This window comes from Pungitius pungitius, chromosome 1, assembly GCF_949316345.1.
Source record: "Pungitius pungitius chromosome 1, fPunPun2.1, whole genome shotgun sequence".
NCBI lineage: Eukaryota > Metazoa > Chordata > Actinopteri > Perciformes > Gasterosteidae > Pungitius > Pungitius pungitius.
In genome coordinates, this window is record NC_084900.1 from 11318287 (window position 1) to 11339352 (window position 21066).

The 21066-nt window shown below is 43.9% G+C and overlaps 1 protein-coding gene across 1 annotated transcript; it reads left to right on the forward strand.

The window, feature by feature from the left end:
* Positions 1-114: 114 nt before the first annotated feature.
* On the forward strand, positions 115-21020 carry ache (acetylcholinesterase (Yt blood group)). The gene is made up of 9 exons (XM_062561725.1): positions 115-379; positions 10341-10866; positions 11213-11436; positions 11530-11790; positions 12651-12873; positions 13004-13237; positions 13942-14134; positions 14876-15054; positions 15624-21020. The coding sequence occupies exons 2-9, from the start codon at positions 10434-10436 to the stop codon at positions 15743-15745; spliced, it is 1869 nt and encodes a 622-aa protein (XP_062417709.1). The 5' UTR covers positions 115-379; positions 10341-10433; the 3' UTR covers positions 15746-21020.
* Positions 21021-21066: the final 46 nt, after the last annotated feature.

The following is a 21066-nucleotide window of genomic DNA, read 5'->3' on the forward strand; positions in this document are numbered from 1 at the left end:
CTTTTCTGTCCTCCATATTTTCTGTCCTCCATAGACACCCCGCAGCTTGACGCGATTTGGCGGTTCCTTCACGTTTCACAGGAGTTCTCGCGAGAGGAAGCGTCCGCCCACTGTTTACTAGCAGTACTTAGTAGCGCGAGTCTACTCCCATCATCACTACCTAACGGTCCGGACCGAGCGAAACGTCCAGGAAACGCTCTGCTGCTGGGAGGAGGTATTACCGACATTACGTCTCTGGCAGCGGGTCGTAGACACCTCTTCTTCGGAAACACTTCCACACGGCTGTCGCTGTTCTCGGTCCAAGCAAAGCAGTAAAAGGAAGAAAAAAAAAATAATCTAACAAGCCGCGGGCTCGTGTTCGCTGCGCACTGGTAGCCAGGTAAGAGACCGAGACACAGCCTGCCCGTCACTGGACCCCAGCGGTCCGTCTTTATTCGCTGTCACCCGTGCCTTAAACTGATGACAACGCCTTTAATCGTTTCTACATGGGCGATCGCCATGGTTACTGATCATTTCCATGGCTCCACGGAACCAGCGCCGGGTCAGACGTGTACGTGCGGTTCTTCTCACACGGGGCAGAGCGCCGCGCCACATCCCATCAATTAACGGTTCCGTTGATTACCAGCAAATTCTACGTAGCTCTCGGGTTGTACTGGACATCGACACCGAGACAACCCGAGCGATGTCTCATCGGCATGCAGAGACAGCCTCTGAAAATAATCATTTTTTAGTTACATTTGTTTTATAACTTGATTGTCGCCGCGCTCTTCAAGAGGCAGTGCGTGTGTAATAGCAGGTGCACGTCTTGTTAAACCAGATGTAGTCATACATGTATGCGCAGAGAGAGAGAGAGAGAGAGAGAGATCAGAGGGACATTCACTTGTGTAGATAATGAATTGCATTGTATTGTATTGAGTTTTCTCCGAGGAGATGTCGGTGGGTGATGCGCCTCGATGGCGAGACGCGTGTGTGTTGTGTTGTGGTGTCGGGCTTCTTTCGTTCACTTTGTCCGTCTCGTGTCGCTCTTCACACGCGGACACACGAGCAGTATCCGATGTGCTTATGTTTTGTGTTTGCAGAGGGCTCAGATACCCCCCCCCTCCTCCTCCTCCTCCTCCGCGCCCCCATAGACACATTAACCACAGCTGTTTATAATACGTGGGCCTTTCTAATTCAAATCTTGCAGCATTTTGTATGTTCTTAATGATACACATTGTTTAACTCAACCTCATCACCCGGCAATTGAGACGTTTGTTAAATCACTAAATATTTGAAGCAATATTGTTACTTGTAAATGGTACTATTTACTGACAGAGGTGTTGTTAGGTTGTGTGAGAGATACTGTACACAGTGAAAGCAATTATTCCATTACAGCAGCATGTCCCAAAACGCCTGTTGTCTCTGACCTCTCAGGCACTCCAACCACTCAGTCTGCGGTGGCCCATCACATCTCCACCTGTGTTGCGTATTGCTTAAGAGCTGCTGCTTTCAGGGAGGCTGCATGCATACTGAAGTCCTCCGATACGTGAGCCAAAGAGCAGCTAAGTTGATGATGTGCTTGTGTGGTTGAAACAAAGTGGTCCTCCCTCTCCTCCCTGCTGCGCTTTGCCGTAGCCTGGATTTATCGCCTCTGTAAGTCATAACAGTTAGTGCAGTGTTGGCAGCTGGCAGTGCACATTTCCTCATCTGCATTCTTCGGTGGAGTGACTGCCAAATAGTAATCAATGCTGCAGGTTTTACTCATTTAGTGAAAGTTGCATCTGCAATTTATGTACATGGGATTAGGGTATTCTGCCTCTGCATGTTCTGCTCCCTGGGAATAGTTCCACTGTGTTGTTTTGTGTTGCAATTATTTTATTTCAGGCAGATGGACAGTATGAACTGTAAAATATTGCTTATTTTATCGAAGGGTCATCGAGTCACTGCTGTTGCCTCTTGTCCCACTCTCTATTTTTTTTGTCTGTTTGAATCTACGGTGTTTTGCATCACCTCTACCATTTTAAAACCCTTGGAGGATCAATACACAAATTCACCTCCCTAAGTTCTTATCATCCCTTTAAAGGGACTGCATTAAAGGTTTGCCGCCATCTAACGCAGAGGTTGCAGATTGACACTGACATATAATATACCCCTTCCACACATTCTTTCCTTTCACCAAACAGCGGTAAAGTGAGCCGCCAGATGCAGGACCGGCAGCGCTGTTAGCAACAGTTGAGGTGACGATGACTGCGTCCACCTCACGCTTTTCCCACAGCATAAAAGAGCACTAACGACTCTCACTAGATGCAGTGTTTGGTGTGTCCTTTCAGGGCTTCCGTAGGACCACAGCGGAAAAACATAGGAGAGGCTCTGCTTCCTATTTAGATAAGATGGCTAATTCTAAACTAACGAAAAACACTGATTCTGTCAGATTATACACAAAGGAAAACATGCAATAGTGGTCGAAAGTTTGTACTGTAGTTCTGAATATGAAATTCTATCAATGCTAGTATGTCCTCCAATATGCTACAGCCAGATAAACAGGACATCAAAATGAAGTCTTAGCCCATATTTATCCCTCTGTTCAGTTTGTGAGTGATTTTTTTTTAGTCCAGCGTTGGATAGGTTCCACAATGAGCCACTGCAGGGTCTGTGTTTGGTGTGCAGCTTGACTCGTGACCCGCTCAGCCTGTGGGCGGGCTAAGTGTCAGCACAGCAGGCACTGCAGCTTCACGGAGTGGGTAGAAGGAAAGAGGCTGTGTTCCTGGTGATGGGCGAGCTGATTCTCCGCGTTAACATTCTGCCTTTAAATCATGGCGAGGATGTTAGGCTGAACCAGCACGATCTGTTAATACGCCTCTCCTTCCTCTTTGTTGGCGAGCTCCATCCAATGTGCGGGGAACTGGGTTACTGCTGCCAAAAACCCTCACCGGAACTCCATGTGGGGATTATTTACTCTGCTGCAGAAAGCACTTGCCAACAAATGCACAACTTCCTCCTGTTTGAGTCACATTTGGATTGAGAGAGATCTGGTGACCGTGGCCATTGAACAGTGAACTCATTTTCATGTTCAAGAAACCAGTTCGAGATGATGGCTGGATTTGAATCGTCTAAATGTCTATTCCTAACCACTATTCCTCAACCTCGCTAAAACCGTTATGGGGTCAAGTGAAGATGGTTAGGAGAATTCATGAGGATTTAAGTAAAGAGTTTAGGGAATCCAACTCCACTTTTCTATGTTGTATAGTTATGATGCAATTTAGTAACGTCAAGTGTGTCTTAGATGCCTTATGTTGTTACAGTGCTGTGTCATGCAGACAACATAAACAACCAGGCTGTTATTAAAGGAGCCAAGTAGGGAAGCTTTGAATCTCCTTTCTTTAGCAAGAGAATTCAAAGAGCTCTTCTGATGGCGGCCACTTGCACTACTTCCGGATCATTTCACTCCATTAGGAACCTTCTTAAGCAGATTTGACGATTCAAATCCTGCAGATATTTGTGACATGGCGAATTATCTCGCTGGAAGTATACAGCCATCAGAAGATGGGGACACTACACTCATAAAGGGATCGACGCGGTAAGCCAAAATACTCCGCTCGGCTGCGGCGTTTAAACGAGGCCCAATTGAGTACCAAGGGGCCCAAAGTGTGCCAAGAAAATATCCCCCACACCATAACACAACCACCACCAGCCTGAACCGTTGATTCAAGGCAGGATGGATCCATGCTTTCATGTTGATCTTCAAGCTTCAATGTGTTGTGCGTTGAGAGATTGAATTCTGCGTTCCTTGGTTGTATCGAGTGGTTATTTGAGTTACTGTGGCCTTTCTATTGTGTTGAACCAGTGTGCCAATTCTCTTCTGACCTCTCATATTAACAAGGCGTTTGTATCCACACAACCACTGCTCACTGAATATTTTCTCTTTTTCGGACCATTCTCGATAAACCCTAGAGATGGTTGTGAGTGAAAATCCCAGTAGATCGGCATTTTCTGACATACTCCAACCAGCCCATCTGGGAGAAACAACCATGCCATGTTCAAAGTCACTTAATGTTAAATTCCTTTCCCTGATGCTTTGTCTGAACTTGAAACGTATTTTTTTTTTTTAATAAATCCAAATGGGGACTAAACGCAGACAGGGACCGGGGACATCCACGCGCTCAGACATGCAATGATGGGACAAGAGACAAGAGACGGACATGGCTTAAATACACAGGGGAGGTGCAGGTGATTGGACACAGGTGGAAACAATCATTGACACTGTAGACAATCACAGGGGAAGACAAGGCAGGAAGTGAAGTTACCCCAGGGACACGCGAGACATGAAACTACAAAATAAAGACATGAACCCAAACTGTGACACAATTTCTGTTGAATTGAATAGGTGTACCTAATTAAGTTGCCGGTGTGTATATCTCAATGCGCCATTTTTTTTAGATCTGTCATTAAGAAAATCATATACGAGATATAATCTCAAGGCCAGATTTACTCGGGACTAATAAAACAAATAGTTACATTTAGTCTGAACTAAAGATAAATACTTCTACTTTCATCATATTGAAATGCATTTGGATAAACCGCTCACTCGAGAACCAACTTAATAAGTGAATTTAGGTTCACAAACACCTAAATATACTTATTTGGGCTTCCTATGCATGTAGACATGTCTACAGATTCAAAGTGTTTGTTGGATTTTAATTTTATTTATATTACTTTGTAGAAACTACAAAGCAATATAAATAAAATGTGTTAAACAATATGTTCAGCAATGTTAAACAGGTTGACCATTCTGCAGAACGCCGTCTTTGCATCCAATTCCCAGCTTCCCCAGTTGGCTCTCGCTGATTCCTCCACATTTTTAGCTTAGCCTGTTTGACAATGGGACAAAAACATCACACATTTGAAAAAAACTGTTACAACTGACTGACAGTCTGAAGTCCAGCACCGCCAAGGTGTCAACGGCCCGGAAAATGAATTGTATGTCTTTGCCATTGGACTCTGAAAAACCATAAATATAAGGCCTAATAATAGCCGACACAGCCTGGGTGATTTTAGACACTTAAAGGATTTTTTTTGCTCTCCAGTCTATTCCAGTCCATTGCCATTCTGATCCCCAGTGCCTTCTTATGACTGCATGTGTGCATGCATGTGTGCATGCATGTGTGCATGCATGTGTGCATGCGTGAGTGTTCATGCCCGGTAATTGAAACACTAGATGATGGCCAAACTGCAAAATGGAAAATTCCAGAGATTCCCCCGCTGCCTGTCTCGCTCTGTCCGTCCGTCTGTCTGTCTGTCACAGACACTTTTACCCTCACAGCAGTTAGAATGAACTTATGCGACTTGTAATAATAACAGATATTGCCATACTTTATGAATATGGCAGGAATGCGAGGGGTGGCAATGCAGTCAATCAAAGCACTGGAGGGTGGAAGTGTGTAATAATAATAATGATGAACTTCTATCAATTCATATGAAATCGGGAAATGTGTTTCGGCAGGAATCTTGCAGTACAATACTGTATGCTGTCTGTTTCCCCAACTATTGTAACAGGGGGGGCGTCCCGCCCTATATGCTTTTGCATGTCTGCAAAAAGGATGTTTGTGTTTTATGTTTGACAGTTTGTTTGTGTTCTTAAATGATCAAACTATTCTCCATTATTATTTAGGGCGGCCGTTCATTTGCATTATTTTCACCGTTAAGTTTTGCTATGAAGTGTGTGTAGATGTTGCATCATCTTGTCCTGCCTTTCTCTCTGTAATGAACACTGATCATCCCAGCCTTTTGTCTTTTCCACATGATTCAAATACTGTTTCTATATATAGATGAGATTTCTTACGACCCAAACTTCTTCAGTAGCATTTCAGAAAGAAGCTGCACCCGATCAACTATCTGTGCTGCATTCACACGTCTTTTCAAAAATCCCCACATTGAACCAATACGTTTTCACTCAGTGTATTATTTCCAGGGGCTGTAAAAGAGGCTGTTTTCATAATTCATTGATAAATATTGAATGTCTTCCCCACACTGACGTTGACTTATCTGTCTAGTGTTCTATCCTGAGAATCGCACACAGGGTTTCCGCTGCTGCCCCCAGTGAAACCAATCCTCCTGTGAACTTCATACACAAATTCCTCAGTCTAATTTGGGGAGTGACACACTTTCTCCCACCATGGTCCCTCCATTCGGCATCTCCATCTTCCCCCTCTCTTATTTCCTTACCCTCTTTGACTCCTCCCCTTGTCTTGCATACAGAGCATGTATTAATGTATTACATGCAAAGCCAATGCAAAGACTCATTTGCAGGTGAGAAGTTCCCGTGATGCTGTGTCTTGAAGTCCTATCAGCGTTGTGAATGGTACAAACCACACGGTACAAGCAATAACGAGGCCGTCGTACCGACGGCTAGATGGCGTTATGTAGAGCGTGTACTCTAGAATGTACATGAATTCACACTTTACAAATCAGCATTGTTATGTCATTATTTCAGGATACACTGAATTCTTGTAAATGTATGGTTCTCAAACTTTATTCAACGTTTTTTTTGGCAGCCGCTGCTGCAAGTCATTTTACCATTATTTTACATGATTTGAATGTAATTTACAGTAAAATACTCTTGAATAAATACAGTATTTCTTCCGTAAAAAAAATGAGAAAAATATTTAATTTGTCAGCATTAGCATAATACTTAAATTTACAGTTGGACGATTCATTTTTACAGAGTTTTGCACATAATTTAAAAAAAAAGTTATTTTCCGTAAAAATAGGATCTTTTTTTACAGTGTACCTTTTACCAGTTTACTGAGATGAAAACACAGCAAACAATACAAATTCCCCTAATTGATACACATCTCAAATACAGAAATATAAATGCAATAACTGATGTGTGTGTGTGTGGGGGGGGGGGATTATGTGCTTCATGTTAATTGCATGTAGCCATATCCTCTTAACACAAGGGCCTGCTGCTCCTGGACATAAGCGTGATTGAGGGTAGAGTTTGCATGCTGTTAAAAAACAAGTAATTAACTTAAAGAAGATATGGAGCTGCTAATAATGTTGCTACAAGCAATAGTTTTCAAGTTACATGTAGTATGCATTTAATTGGTAAGACTACTGGAAACGCTGCCAAAGGAAGGTAGGGCATGAAGGTGCTCTAAATAAGAATAACTTATAACCCCGGCGCATCACCAGGTTCATCCCCTTCTCTCCTTCATCCTTTTTCTCTACTTCCCAGCAGCTTCCCGCTCCCTCCTCTCCTTTGCCTCCTCCCTGTTGTTCCCGCCACGCAGCTGTCGCTGCTATAAATAATTGCAATGCATACAGCCCCCCCCCGCGCCTCTACTCCTGTAAAAACATCTTTCCTTCTTCTATTCCTGCATTCCCTCCCCTGCCCCCTCTCTTACATGTGGCCTGGGTTGATTTCCAGCGACATGGAGCCAGTGCCGGTGATGTCCCCCATTGGCTATAAAAAATGATTTAGGAATAGAAAATCTGTCCTGATTTTACTTTACTCATTTTTTAAAGTTCTACTTAAATTATTAATATATATATGTATTTTCTCACAAATTGTCTCCCACCAGTCAGGTCGCAGGCTCCGGTTTATGTTTGGCAATGTATGGTTGTCATAGTGACAGGATTAGCTTGGAGGTGTTGTAAAGGATACGGGGCAGCTGTGCGTGCACGTGCGTACGTGTGTATGTGTGTGTGTGTGTGTGTGTGTGTGTGTATCGATACTATTTCTGAATACACTCACACTCGTTTGTATTGAGAATCTATTTTGGTGATGTGTCACCTTTCTCTAGTTCTCACACACATTTAAACAAACAAACATGGTGAGAGTATTGTGAAGGGACTTCCAACAAGGACACAGCACGCAGTGAGCAGGGTTAAACAGGGAAGCCCTATAGCTCATGTAAAAATGAAATCAGGCCTGGCCACTCCATCATGTTGTTTTACCTAAACAGATGTTTCGCAATAGTAACACCACTGTGCGTCTGCAGCAAATATTATTCAGATCATATATATTTCTCCAAATATCTTCTTACATTGACATTGATAGATTGGTAGACCACCAATGATTACCCCTCAACTGTTTTCATAAACCAGGGATGTGTATGTGTCTTTGATGTCCAATCTGATTCAAGTGTGAGGTCTAGACTTAGGAACAATGTGGCTATTTGTAGAAATGTCAATGCCAATGAATTCTATCCTCTTGAGTAATTAATGAAGGCACATCAAAATCGCAGTTGGGATTAGCAGAAAGCATAGATGTCAGTCCATGGTTGAGCCCAGGAGGAAACTGGAGCCCACGGCTGTTTCTTTAATTACTTTGTATTAGGTGCAAGGACAGCGGGGCGCTGTAGCTAGGGGCAACAAGCTGTGAACTGACGTCCAACTGATTTGTCCTTCTATCTTGTTTTGAGAATTGTATCTGAGAACCAATGACTAATATGTGTCACTGATTTGGAATAATACCTTGGAAATATTTGTGGGATGGTCCGGAATGATGCGTCCTTCACTACACAGGGTTGGCCCTGTTGAGGTCCATTCTTATACTGGACATTTACTTGCGTATGCATTTTAAATTCTTTTATTTTTTTTCACAAGCCATACTTTAACCGCAATGTATGCTGATACCCCCCGAAAGAATCATGCTATCCCAGTATAAAATGGTAAAAATATTCACTCCGAGATATTTTCATTCGGTTGAGCTCATAGAACCTTTTCAGGCCACATGCGAGCAAAACTAACTTCATGCTCAGGAAATCATGATCAGCTAGACGCTAGCATGGAAATTGACATTAGGATAGCAACAAGACCCTCCAGCAAAGGTCATTGAACCCAGATCGGTATGGAGAGCTTCACAAAAGAGGGAGAGGTCAGAATTGAGTATATAGCCAAAATAATTGAAAAGAACACCCTCAAACTTCATGCAGTTGTTAAGTTTCTTACAAGGCAGAGCTGCATATCTGGTAAAGGCCCCATTTAATCCATCAGGCAGTATGGCATTTACTAGGGTTTTACTCAGATGCCTTTTTATAGTCCCCTCATGACCACACACCTGTCTCAGCCTTTGTCGCTAAGTGCTGAGGGGCTTTAGTCTGCCCCTTTCCCCTCCCTCACAGTGGAAACTTGCTTATATATATATATGTATATATATATACATATATATATATATATATATACATACATATGTGTACACACACATACAGTAAATCCAGCAAGATTCTCGTCATTGACTTCTAACGTGATGAACATTTATATATAGAACATGGGCTCTCTTTATAGCAAACCGTTACAAATTATTAACCTTGAAAAGAAAGAAAACCTTTTCAGCAATTTATGAATCGATTTACAACGCTAGACAAATGATATGAGATAAAGGGCACCTGGACATCTGTACTAGTGGTACAATATAGCATAGAATGTTTTGAAGTACTCCGTGGAATGGAGATGAAAATCACATCATGATATCAAGTAATCTGATCAGTCGGGGCTGTACGAGCTGTGTGAGCAGGGCAACATCGAGAATCTCTTTACTCTCAACATTGGTGTGCTCGATTACCCCAAGGTAGCTCTACATTCCACTGATACTTGTTTTTTGACTGACTTTATAGAAAGCTATGCATTTGTTCTTGGTTCAATGATTACATGTTGCACAAGAAGCATCTGTTCATATACAGCACCGGGACATAAACGGATCGTACTGTGGCACCGACATTGGTCATTTGTGCTGTTCAGCAGCTGACAGCTGTTGTTTTGAATATTTAATGAGTGTTTTCCCGGAAGCCAAAGCCCACCTACACAGCCGCATTCACTGACAACCTGCATTGGGTATGGGTGTGGGTATCCTGAAGAAGATCTAACGTGTTTAACTTAACTCCATAAATCGATGGATCTATCCAGTAAATCTATCCAGTCTTCAGATATTCACTTTTGAAAGGGACTTAATGAGACGACCGTACCATGTTACCGTTTTAACATATATTTCCTGTTGTTGAATAATAATTTGCTTGGATGACTTAAAACTGTGTCTTGTAAAAATAAAAACAGTATAATAACACTATAATTACCAACATACCGGATGCTTATGATACCAAAATTCAATACAATAGCCACTGCATGTTTCCCTCGCTGTGAGCGGGCGCTGGGCAGCCCCGCCCCCCTCCTCCACCAGAGAAGTCCCTTGACTTGTCGCTAGTAGCTTTTGCAGTGCCGCATCTGGAAGAATCTTTGAATCTACCTTGAAGACACTTCCTACTTCCTCCGTCCTGTCATCTCTCTCCTCATCTGATTTCTACCTCGCTCTGTTCTCCATCGCTCTTCCTTTACCGTAATCACATTACTCTCTCTGTCCGTAGTGCTGAGGGAAAGCAGAGCAAACCCAGCCCCACCTGACTGGAGACGGGATCACGACCACAGCTCCAGCCGCGCACACCGCCTCCACCTCCGCCATGCAGACCTCCGTCCTTCTCCTCCTCTCCCGAACCCTCCTCCTGTCTCTCCTCATCCCCACCTGCGCCTCCCAGAACGAGGCTGAGACCATCGTCCAGACGCGTACCGGTCGAGTACGAGGCGTCCACATGCCGTTGCCGGACCGGAGCTACGTCACCACATTCCTGGGCATCCCCTTCGCAGAACCGCCGGTGGGGAAGCAACGCTTCCGCCGCGCCGAGCCCAAGCGCCCGTGGACAGGGGTGTACGAGGCCAACGCCTACCCCAACGCCTGCTACCAGTTTGTCGACACGTCGTTCCCCGGCTTCCAGGGCAGCGAGATGTGGAACCCCAACAGAGAGATGAGCGAGGACTGCCTGTACCTCAACGTCTGGGTGCCCTCTTCGCCCAGACCGCACAACCTCACTGTCATGGTGTGGATCTACGGCGGAGGTACTTGGTACGCGTATAAATTAGGTTTAAACATGACTCATTCGTCATGTGTGGGCTTCAGGGCAGCAGGTATTCAAAGAAATCCTTTTCACGCCATGCAGAGAAGGCATTGCATTGAGTGGTACCTGTTTTATTTCACAAAATTTACAATGTGGAAACAGGCTAGGCTGCTCCCTCTAGCCACCATTATAATTTCCGCCAGAAGATAATGATATCGGTAGTGGAATCTATTTCAGCAGCTTCCTTACAAATGTCGACATTAAGTTTCTCAAACTGTGTGAGTGATGTTTGTGGGATATTGTGATACATTAGCTTAATAAGATACTGTGATACTTTGCATTTCCAGGGTTCTACAGTGGTTCTTCTTCTCTGGACGTCTATGATGGCCGCTACCTAGCTCACAGTGAGACGGTCATCGTGGTCTCCATGAACTACCGGATCGGTGCTCTGGGCTTCCTCGCTTTACATGGCTCCTCTGAGGCTCCTGGCAACGTGGGTCTTCTCGACCAGAGGATGGCGCTGCAGTGGGTCCAGGACAACATCCATTTCTTTGGTGGAAACCCCAAACAGGTCACTTTATCACCGCTTAGTTTTTTTCTGTCAAAGAACCAAGGGCGCTCGTTTTGACCCCAACCTCTATGTTCGCTGCCTTTGACCAATCAGGTGACTATCTTTGGTGAGAGTGCTGGCGGAGCTTCAGTAGGGTTCCACCTCTTATCTCCGGACAGCCGGCCCACCTTCACCAGGGCCATCCTCCAGAGCGGAGTCCCCAACTGTCCCTGGGCCTCAGTCAGCCCCGCTGAGGCGCGCAGACGGGCCACGCAGCTGGGCAAGCTGGTCGGCTGCAATGGAGGCAACGACACCGAGATGGTGGACTGTCTGCGCGGCAAAAACCCGCAGGAGCTTATTGACCAGGAGTGGCAGGTAACAGTCAGGAAATAGCCAGTGAATCTCTTCACCCTTGTTTTGGTCTCGATACACAGTCATAGTTGACTGGAGCAGGGATTTTCAACCAGTGTGCCTTGAGAGATCATCAGGTGTGCCCTGAGAAAATGTCAAATTTCACTTTACACTCAAAAAATGGATCCGACTCCACCGATTCCATTATGCTTGCTTCGCACACAAACTGAGATAAAGGTGACTTTTATGAGGACATCCACAAATGTGGATATATTTGGGAACTGTTTTAAGGATTGATGTCTTCAGCAAGGAGCCACAGACAAAATATCTCATTCTGAAAATATTGAGAGAGACTCTAACACTATTGTTTTGCGTCTTTTCATGGCAATTTTTGAGGAGAAGAGAAACCTAGAATAACTAAATTCTACATCACTATGAACTGTGATTCACAGAAGTAGTAGAATATCATACTCTGGGATTTATTATTATTATTATTATGGTGAGTGAAGTGAAATCCTCCTTCACTGTATATTTTTTCCCCATCGAAGGGTTTTAAGTTTTTCCTGTGCCGATGTGAGGGTTTCAGGACAGAGGATGTTGCATGTCTACAGACTGTAAAGCCCTCTGAGACAAATCCAATGAATTAAATTAAATTGAAACACACATTACACCATCCAGATTGATTTTATCTCCACCCATGGCCCATAGCACGTGTCTGCCAGACAGCATAATGGAAGAGATACGCAAGTTGTCCGGATGTTATGAGGTGTTATTTCACCAAATCGGTTACGTGACATTTGGTCTTTTCTTATCGGGTATGCGTGTCAATTCAATGTCACTCAGATCCGCACAACATTTGAGCTTGTCCTCCTTTTTCGGGACAGGTTCTGCCGTGGTCGGCGCTCTTCCGCTTCCCGTTCGTCCCGGTCGTGGACGGCGAGGTCCTGCCCGACACGCCCGAGGCCATGCTCAACTCGGGCAACTTCAAAGACACTCAGATCCTTCTCGGGGTCAACCAGGACGAGGGCTCCTACTTCCTGCTGTACGGAGCTCCGGGCTTCAGCAAGGACAACGAGAGCCTGATCTCAAGAGAGGACTTCCTGGAAGGTGAGGCTCACTTTGTATAATAAGGAGACTCAAAGAATACTACTAAATGATTCCCTACGCTGTTAATGTAAACGCTGATTTTCTGGATTTTTTAAAATGCTCCTAAAAAAGTTGAACCTCCCTGTGCCAGGGGTCAAGCTGGGCGTGCCTCACGCTAACGACATCGGCCTGGAGGCAGTGGTGCTGCAGTACACCGACTGGATGGACGAGAACAACGGGGTGAAGAACCGCGACGCCATGGACGACGTGGTGGGCGACCACAACGTCATCTGCCCGCTGGCCCACTTTGCTCGCATCTACGCTCTGCACAGCGCCCTCAAGTCCAGCTCGGGAGGGGCGGTGACCAGCGGATCTAACTCCCAGGGTGAGCTGCGTGCGAGTGTGTTTCCGTGGTCCTTTTCACACCCCGTGATGCACCAGCTGGGCTCGGTGCCACAAGCTGCAGTTCCAGACCCTTTCTGTCTCACTGTCAGACTACAGCAGACTGTAGCTTTCAAGGATTTGGTTTTTCTACAATGAGTGCCCACTGATGTAGCTTTCAGTTTTCACCGCAGTGATATATTAATAAATTGAGTTCCTGACTGTCATTGTTTGTATTTGTTATCTGCCCGGCCCGGCTCAATTTCCTGTGTCTTGGGAGGAGATGGAAATATAACTGGAAATTATTGACCTGTGCTTCTAAAGAAGTATTAACCCTGTTGGCCACATGGTGGTGTTGTTAATTAATTCCCAAAATTATATTTTTTTAAAGATCATTCCCTTTGAGTTTAAATTTGAGTTGGGGAATTGGATCACAGACTTTCTGGAGCAGAGTCCAGTGAGATGGTTTGCTGGCAATGGCTCTTACTCGCTCTGTTGTTGGGGATGGGAGTCATGTGACGATGACGCGCTGTGTTAACAAAAATGCCAAAAAAACTCATTCTACTGTAATGCTGATGTGTTCTGGCTCTCTTTCCTGAGCTGATAAGCGGGTGATTTTATCACCTAAACCTAGGGGCATGACCTTCATCAAGACGGACTCCATTCCAGACAATTATCAACCAAACCATCGGTCTTTTTCTCCTTAAGGAGGGGTCTACGCCTACCTGTTCGATCACCGAGCGTCCAACCTGGCCTGGCCGGAGTGGATGGGCGTCATCCACGGCTACGAGATTGAGTTTGTCTTCGGCCTGCCACTGGAGAAGAGACTCAACTACACCTTAGAAGAGGAGAAACTGAGCCAACGCATGATGAAATACTGGGCCAACTTTGCAAGAACCGGGTGAGGCCTCAAAACTTGCAGCGTACAGTTTAATCATAATTTAAAAAAGAGAGACGTGTGTACCAGAGATGACAGATTTTAATTGTGTTTCTTAGCTGAAGGGTAGATTTAGTGGTGAGTATAAGTCACACGGTCAAAGGAAAGCCCTGACCATGCAAACATTTTTTGCTGTAGCAGTCAATTTTAAGTAGCCAATATGATTTATTTCTCCGCCAATACCATTCTCCAGCGGTGATGAGAACACCATTGGAGTTGGTTGGTTGGTCGGTTAAACGGTTTGGTCCATATTGCAATATCTACCGGGAAATTGAATGGATTTCCAGGAAATTTGGCAAAGGTGGTACCCTAATAATTACCTTCACTTTACTTTAAATATTTATTAGATACACTAATTGGCACAAAATGACTGTATTGACACAGACTTTCATGGTCCCTGAGGATGAAGTTCGTGGATTTTAACAAAGGCGATCATCATGTCTAATTTAAATTTGACTGTGATTCTCCAAAGGAAATCCAATACAAACATGAACTTCACATAATCAAAGGTCCCTGCACAGTAAACCCCAGGTGACTACTCATCTCAGGGAAACCCTTTACTTGACATTTTTTATTTAATTACCCAAAACCCTGTATTGCTCATGAACTTTCAGCTCTGCGGTGTTGGAGTTTTCTTAATCCGTTTTTAATCCCTCCTTGTTTTACTGTCTCTGGTATCTCTGGCCTCTCGTCCTCCTCCCTCAGAAATCCCAATGTGAACCACGACGGGCTCGTAGACAGCAGGAAGCGCTGGCCTCTGTTCACCGTCAGCGAGCAGAAACACGTCGGACTCAACACTGAACCAATGAAGGTCCACAAAGGTCTGAGGAACCAGATGTGCGCTTTTTGGAACCGCTTCCTGCCACGCCTCCTTAACATCACTGGTATGTAACAGTGCTGCTACTCAGCACAAAACATCTGTGCTTAATACAGGTCTTCAAATAACGTTCCACATAACGTAGATCCATCTTGTGGTTGACTATAAAACTGAACACAAAAGACAACCTGTGGTCGTGGCATAAGCAACAAACTGGTAATAAGACCGTAAAAGCAGTCAAAAGGTTGGGTACACTTTCTCTATTGCTCTCTAAATTGAATTATAAAATGTGTCTAAACGTTGTACTGGTACTGTAGGTGTACAGATGATAAAAAGGCCAACTATTATATTTCCATGGTTATTTTTTTAAAGGAATGAGAGAAAGGACTGTATCTGCTCCACTGGTTGCAAAATAAAATCAGCCACAACCCAAGATGTTCAAAATTCAAGGTTTCAAAACTGCTGTCCAAAGAGCCATGGGTGAGAGGTGTAGCAGACATTGGCCACGTGATATTAACAATAAAGACAAATGTATAAATATTTCAGCACGGAAATTAATTGCATTGGGAAAAGAAATTCAACGTTGCCTCGAAGAACAACGTCTGACCTCTGATTCCGCTGTGTCTCTTCTCTCAGACAACATCGACGAGGCAGAGCGTCAGTGGAAGGTGGAGTTCCACCGCTGGTCTTCCTACATGATGCACTGGAAGAGTCAGTTTGACCACTACAGCAAGCAGGAGCGCTGCACTGACCTCTAAGCCTCAGCAGAGAGATGAGAGAATGTCAGGGAGGGGGAGGCAGAGAGAACAAGCTGTGGCCATTTTCCTCCATAGCCCCCCTTTGAAGTCTAACTTCATTCAAACTTTTTAATTTATTGTTTTTCTGTTTCAGTCCACACACAAACACAGGCACTGTTGATTTTTAGTTGTCTTATTTATACTATTTATTTCTTTTGATTTTTTTCTGAGTTTGTGTGTGTCTGTGGAAATTAAGGGCTATGGAGGGAAGCTGTCATTGAATATTAGAAATGTCAAAGATGTGTCATTACCTCGGGTGTGTGTGATTGTGTGTGTGTGTGTGTGCATGTCTGCATGGGTGCATATGAGTGTGTGTTTAACTAAAATCTCTACAGGCCCATGACATTGCACCGCTGCTGGTTTACTGTTGCTGCACTCGTCTTCGTGTTGATCTCGTAAACTCATCTTTTGGTTTCCGGACGATTCCTTCTTTCCAGCACATCAGGGTTCTTCTGGTTTTTCTGTCGAGGCCTTTTTAGTCATGTTCTTGTTATGACCACTATTCTTTGTCTTGTGTATTTCTCATGTGGTAAAGCCATAAGCTGGGTTGCATCAAAGTGTTTATGTGTGTAAAGGCTCCATGGACACTAAACTCCCCACATATCTCTATTTATGGGGAAATCACTTAATGGTAGTTTGTTGTGATATGAAAGTTGTCAAACGATATCCTTTGACCTATATTGCCTCATTTGGACTTCAAAATGTCTCTGAATGAGCTTTGACTGGCGCATGCTTCTGCTTCTGCGTGTGCGTTTGCGTCTTGTGTCGACGAACTCGCTTCAATTGAAGGTTCTCAAAAGGCTTGCGCGTGTTGCAAAGCAATTCACCTCTGGAACAATAGGTGGAGTAACGTTTTTTGTCAAAGACGACCTAGAGAATGAGATCTTTGTGTGTGGAAGTCGTTGGTTTGTTTATTTATTTATCAGAGATTTTTTTCAGCCACTGCTGCTTTTCATCGCCTTTTTTTCACGCACGTATTTGTCCCGTATTTTCCTCCACAACTTTGTACACCCCTCGACCGGCAAAACAGACGTTTGCGGAGATCTCCCTCCATGAATTGGAGGCCACGCGTCCTTATAGTCCGCCAATGACGGGTTGTATAAGTGGTCATATTTACGGATTAAGCTCTTCAATCTGATTCATTCTCTCGTAATTTTTTTTTTAAACCCTAACCCACTGTGATACTCCATAATACCCCTATGGGTCATAGAACCGCCATTTAAGAAACACTAAAGCCAAAGCTATGCTCTTGTAGATTTTGATGTCACTGAGAGCCTCGTGTACTCTCGACTTTTGCTCCCACTTAAGGCGTATTTGTTACGCAAGGTACGCATAGAATGGCGAGGTATGTACCAACAAACTACACGGAGGTAAAATCTGAAAATGGCAAATTGCGCTTTTCCGTGTCATGCATATGCATTCACGGGAGGGTCAAGGGGAAAGTGGGAGTTTCCCATTAAGAGACATGGGAGGGAATGTGTAAATGTGTGCACCTAATTCCGCGGTATGTACAGAAACCGACAGTTAAAGTGCGCCTCCGTTTTGCGGTGAAACTTCTCCGCCTCTTGCAAGCGGGTGTAAACCAAAATGCAGGTTTCCTCACATATGGCTCCTGGGGACATGACAGCATTAACCCAGACGGCGACATAGGCCAAGGAGACGAGCTGAAAGGATTTTTGACACAATCACACTTTTTCAGTTGAGTGAACACACAATCATTACGTGTTACACATTAAGCAGTCATGCAGTATTACAGTTAGGGAACTATTGGAAGATATTTAAAGATGACATTGCATCTCTCTGAGATGATCCATGATAGAAAGAGCGAAGGAGGCCCATTGACTTGCGTGTTTAAATGCTAGCAATGTGCAGTACAATGGGCGGAGAAAGTCGCTGATAACGCTACGTTTGTAAATGTAGTACATGAGTGCCACAGTGTACACTCACTGAATTTTCTTTTTCATTTTTTTGGAGCATGGACTTCCCATAAAGCCACTACGGAACATTTTAAGGATGTCTCAATTGTCTGGTAGCATCCAGAATGCCGCTGCTCTGCAATGAAATTAAAAATTGGAAATGTTTTCAAGCTTTGTACACTTTTGTGCTTCATTTGTAGAAGATATTTGTACGTTATTGTGAAGGTTAGGGTTAGGTTCGTGAATCAGTTGCTAGAGGGAGGGATGTTGGAAAAACGAGACACTGTGTGTTACCCTCAATAAGATTTAAAAAATTGGTACATTGTTTGCAATATGATACATTAAACCATCTAACCATTCGATACAGTCTGATATAGAAAATGTGTTGTGTCTCTAAACTAGACACCATAGACTATGTTGACAACATCTGTACCCAGCTAGCTACTACATTAGTGTAGCAGTGGTATACTAAGCGGTGGAAGATAACCATGCTAGCTCATTTTTGCGACAACTCATAGCATGCTAGCTAGGTTGTTCCCCGCCAGCGACTACCAGCTAGCATACTTGACGTGCTGGCCAGGCTGCAGCGCTCTGCTACCATCTCCGCTCCCCTAAACACACACATTGACTCTTCTCTCGCAGATAGGACGTAAAAAGCTGCTCCGGGGGAGCTATTTTTCACTGTATTGGTTAATGACGGATGCATCCGTTTTAAATTCCTCTCAGAAATTGTGTTTTGAGCTGACAATGCTGTAGCTTAGATTGTTGTATTGATTTTCGTACACACTTTAAATTCCTCCTTATTTGAAAAATGAACCCTTTAAAAATACAATATATGTCTTGTGGGTTTTAATCCAAATGGTTTTGCTGGAAGGTGAGCTCCACCATAGCTGACATTGAGGAACCAGGGGTCATGTCATCCGTATTGTTTCAGGAACCGTTATTATACTGAATAACCGCACAGTCTTGTGTGCGCTGTCTTCTGCTTCTGTCTTCTCATCTACTCAGTGTCGTGTGCAGCTGTGATGTCTTTCATTAACATGCCTCTCTCCCCACTCTCCCTGCTGCTTTATCTCTCTGCCGGGTACCTTTGCACGTCTTCGTCTTCTTCTTCTGCTTTTTTCTGTCCTCCTTATTCCAGCTTCCATCTTCCATCTTCCTCCCCTTCATTTGATTTTTTTTTCCACCAACCGCCCACCAACCTCCACTCCTTCCCCACCCTTCTTCTCCATCACCAGAGGGAGAAGAACACCTGTTTCATCTTCATCTCTAGTCAACCTCCACTCACCCTCCTGCCTCTCGTACCTTCAAGCCTTCATCCGTCACTCCCTCCTCCCCACCTTCGCTCTTCAATCCTCTCTTTATACCCTTGGATCTTTGCTCCTTCCACCTCATCAAACTTCTTCCCCTCTCCATCGCCCATCTCCCAGTTTCCCATCACCCCCCCCCCCCCCCCCCCCCAGTCATCTCTCTCCGTCCTCCTGCTTTCTCGTTAGTCTAATGGAGGCAGAGTAATTCACTCAGCTGCAGGGTAATGTGACAGGGCGCTTGCTCAGCCTCTGGCCTGCGAGCCGAACAGGACTCATTGGGTGGATGGATGGATGGAGGTGGAAGGTATAGAGATGAGGCAAGGAGAAAGGGACAGAGGAGAGGAGGGCAGGATAGAGGGTGGGCAGAGATGTGATGGAAAGATGAAAAGACAGTCAGAGAAACGCATTACATAACACTCTCTCTCCTTAGGAAATGTTTGTGAGCTGGTTTCAGCTTACACATGTGGCACCGACATTGAATTATTGATATGTAGTTGAAATATTTTAATCTCCCTATGGCCTTTATTTAAGTATTGTGGTTTACTGACAACAACAAACTATTATAAGGCTTATTTACTTGAATCATTTCACGGGGGGGTTGTACCTTCATTACAATGAGATATTTTTATTTAACAGCATTCATTGCTGTGAAAAGAAAACTTAGAAAAATGGTTTAGCTGTTCAGAGCCCAGAAAGTCCTCAAACATAACGTTACATGTGCTTTAGGTTATGTGCATGCACAGATTAACTTTCAAGTTTCATGTATGTACAAGTTAATGTCCTGTTTCCACAGGATCTGTATGTTGTAAGCATACAATGTTATCTTGTGATCAGAACAAAATGGTGTGGTTCATAGGTTTTTAGCTGGTTGGCAATGCATCTGGATCTTGTGTGCACAAAATGTTGATTCCGCTCGATAAGAACTGTGCAAAGGTTCCATATGTTGTCAGATCCCCCAAAAAGTATGACCAATGTGCTATCCTACATTGCATGCAAATAATAAAAGATAAAATCGTCCAGAACCTTTGAGACTCTCCAACAAAAATCTTTTATCTGCTGAATGGGACATTTGCCTTTCACTACCTTCTCACTCCTGTTGACTGTGCATTATTGGTCCATCTACCACCCTTTTTATCACTGAGTGTGTATGTGTGTGTATGACTGTGTGTGGGGATGTGTGTGTGTGTGTGTGTGTGGGTGGGTGGGTGTGTGTGTATAATGTACTCACTGTACTTGCCTGTCGACCTATGCCATTTTTATTTACTAACACTGGGAGGAACTTGAATCAGCGCTATGATTGGCTGATTTCTGTCCCGGCAAAGCGTCTCTGTTGGCATGTTAAGCTCCTATTTATGGATCGGAGTAGAGTAGTCTAGCTTTAAAAAGAACTAAATATGAATAAAGGGCACCTGATGTCCTAAATACCAGTGGAGAATGCATGTGTGATTGGCTGTGTGAGTGACAGCTTCTCCGGCTCCTCTCATCCAATGGGAGACCCAGCTTAAGCCCTCCTTTCTTGCCCTCCTATCAGAACCTTGTGCATGTCCTTGTCCACCCGTCCCAAGCATACCCTTCCAAACTTGGACTGTTATTTTCTGTAAAAATTTGTACTTTTGAACAAAACTATTATCAAAGTCACTTAATATATATCTAATGTTAGGTATGTTTTAATGTTAGCAATAAGGTAAATACATCAGTAAAGGAATATATTTGATATTTAAATGCAGTGAAAATATAATGTGACAAAACAACAATGATGATGGATAGAGGTTGTGTTTTAAAAGCAATATTATTCTGTGTAAACTAAAAATGAGTGCCATAAATCTTTTTTCTTGTGTTTGTTCTGTTTGACTTTGTTTACCGGTCCTCTGCCTCATCAATGTTTGTTCCGGTCACTAGTACTGTAAGTGTTGAAGGCTTCTGTAGCTTCCCAGTATGTCTCTGTGTATCATGAATGCTGACTTGGTTAAGCTATAGCAACAGAAATAAAGACACCCAGCTGCTTCTGTCCTCATTGAGCCTTCATTGAGTCTCAGCACACACCATTCTCAATTCT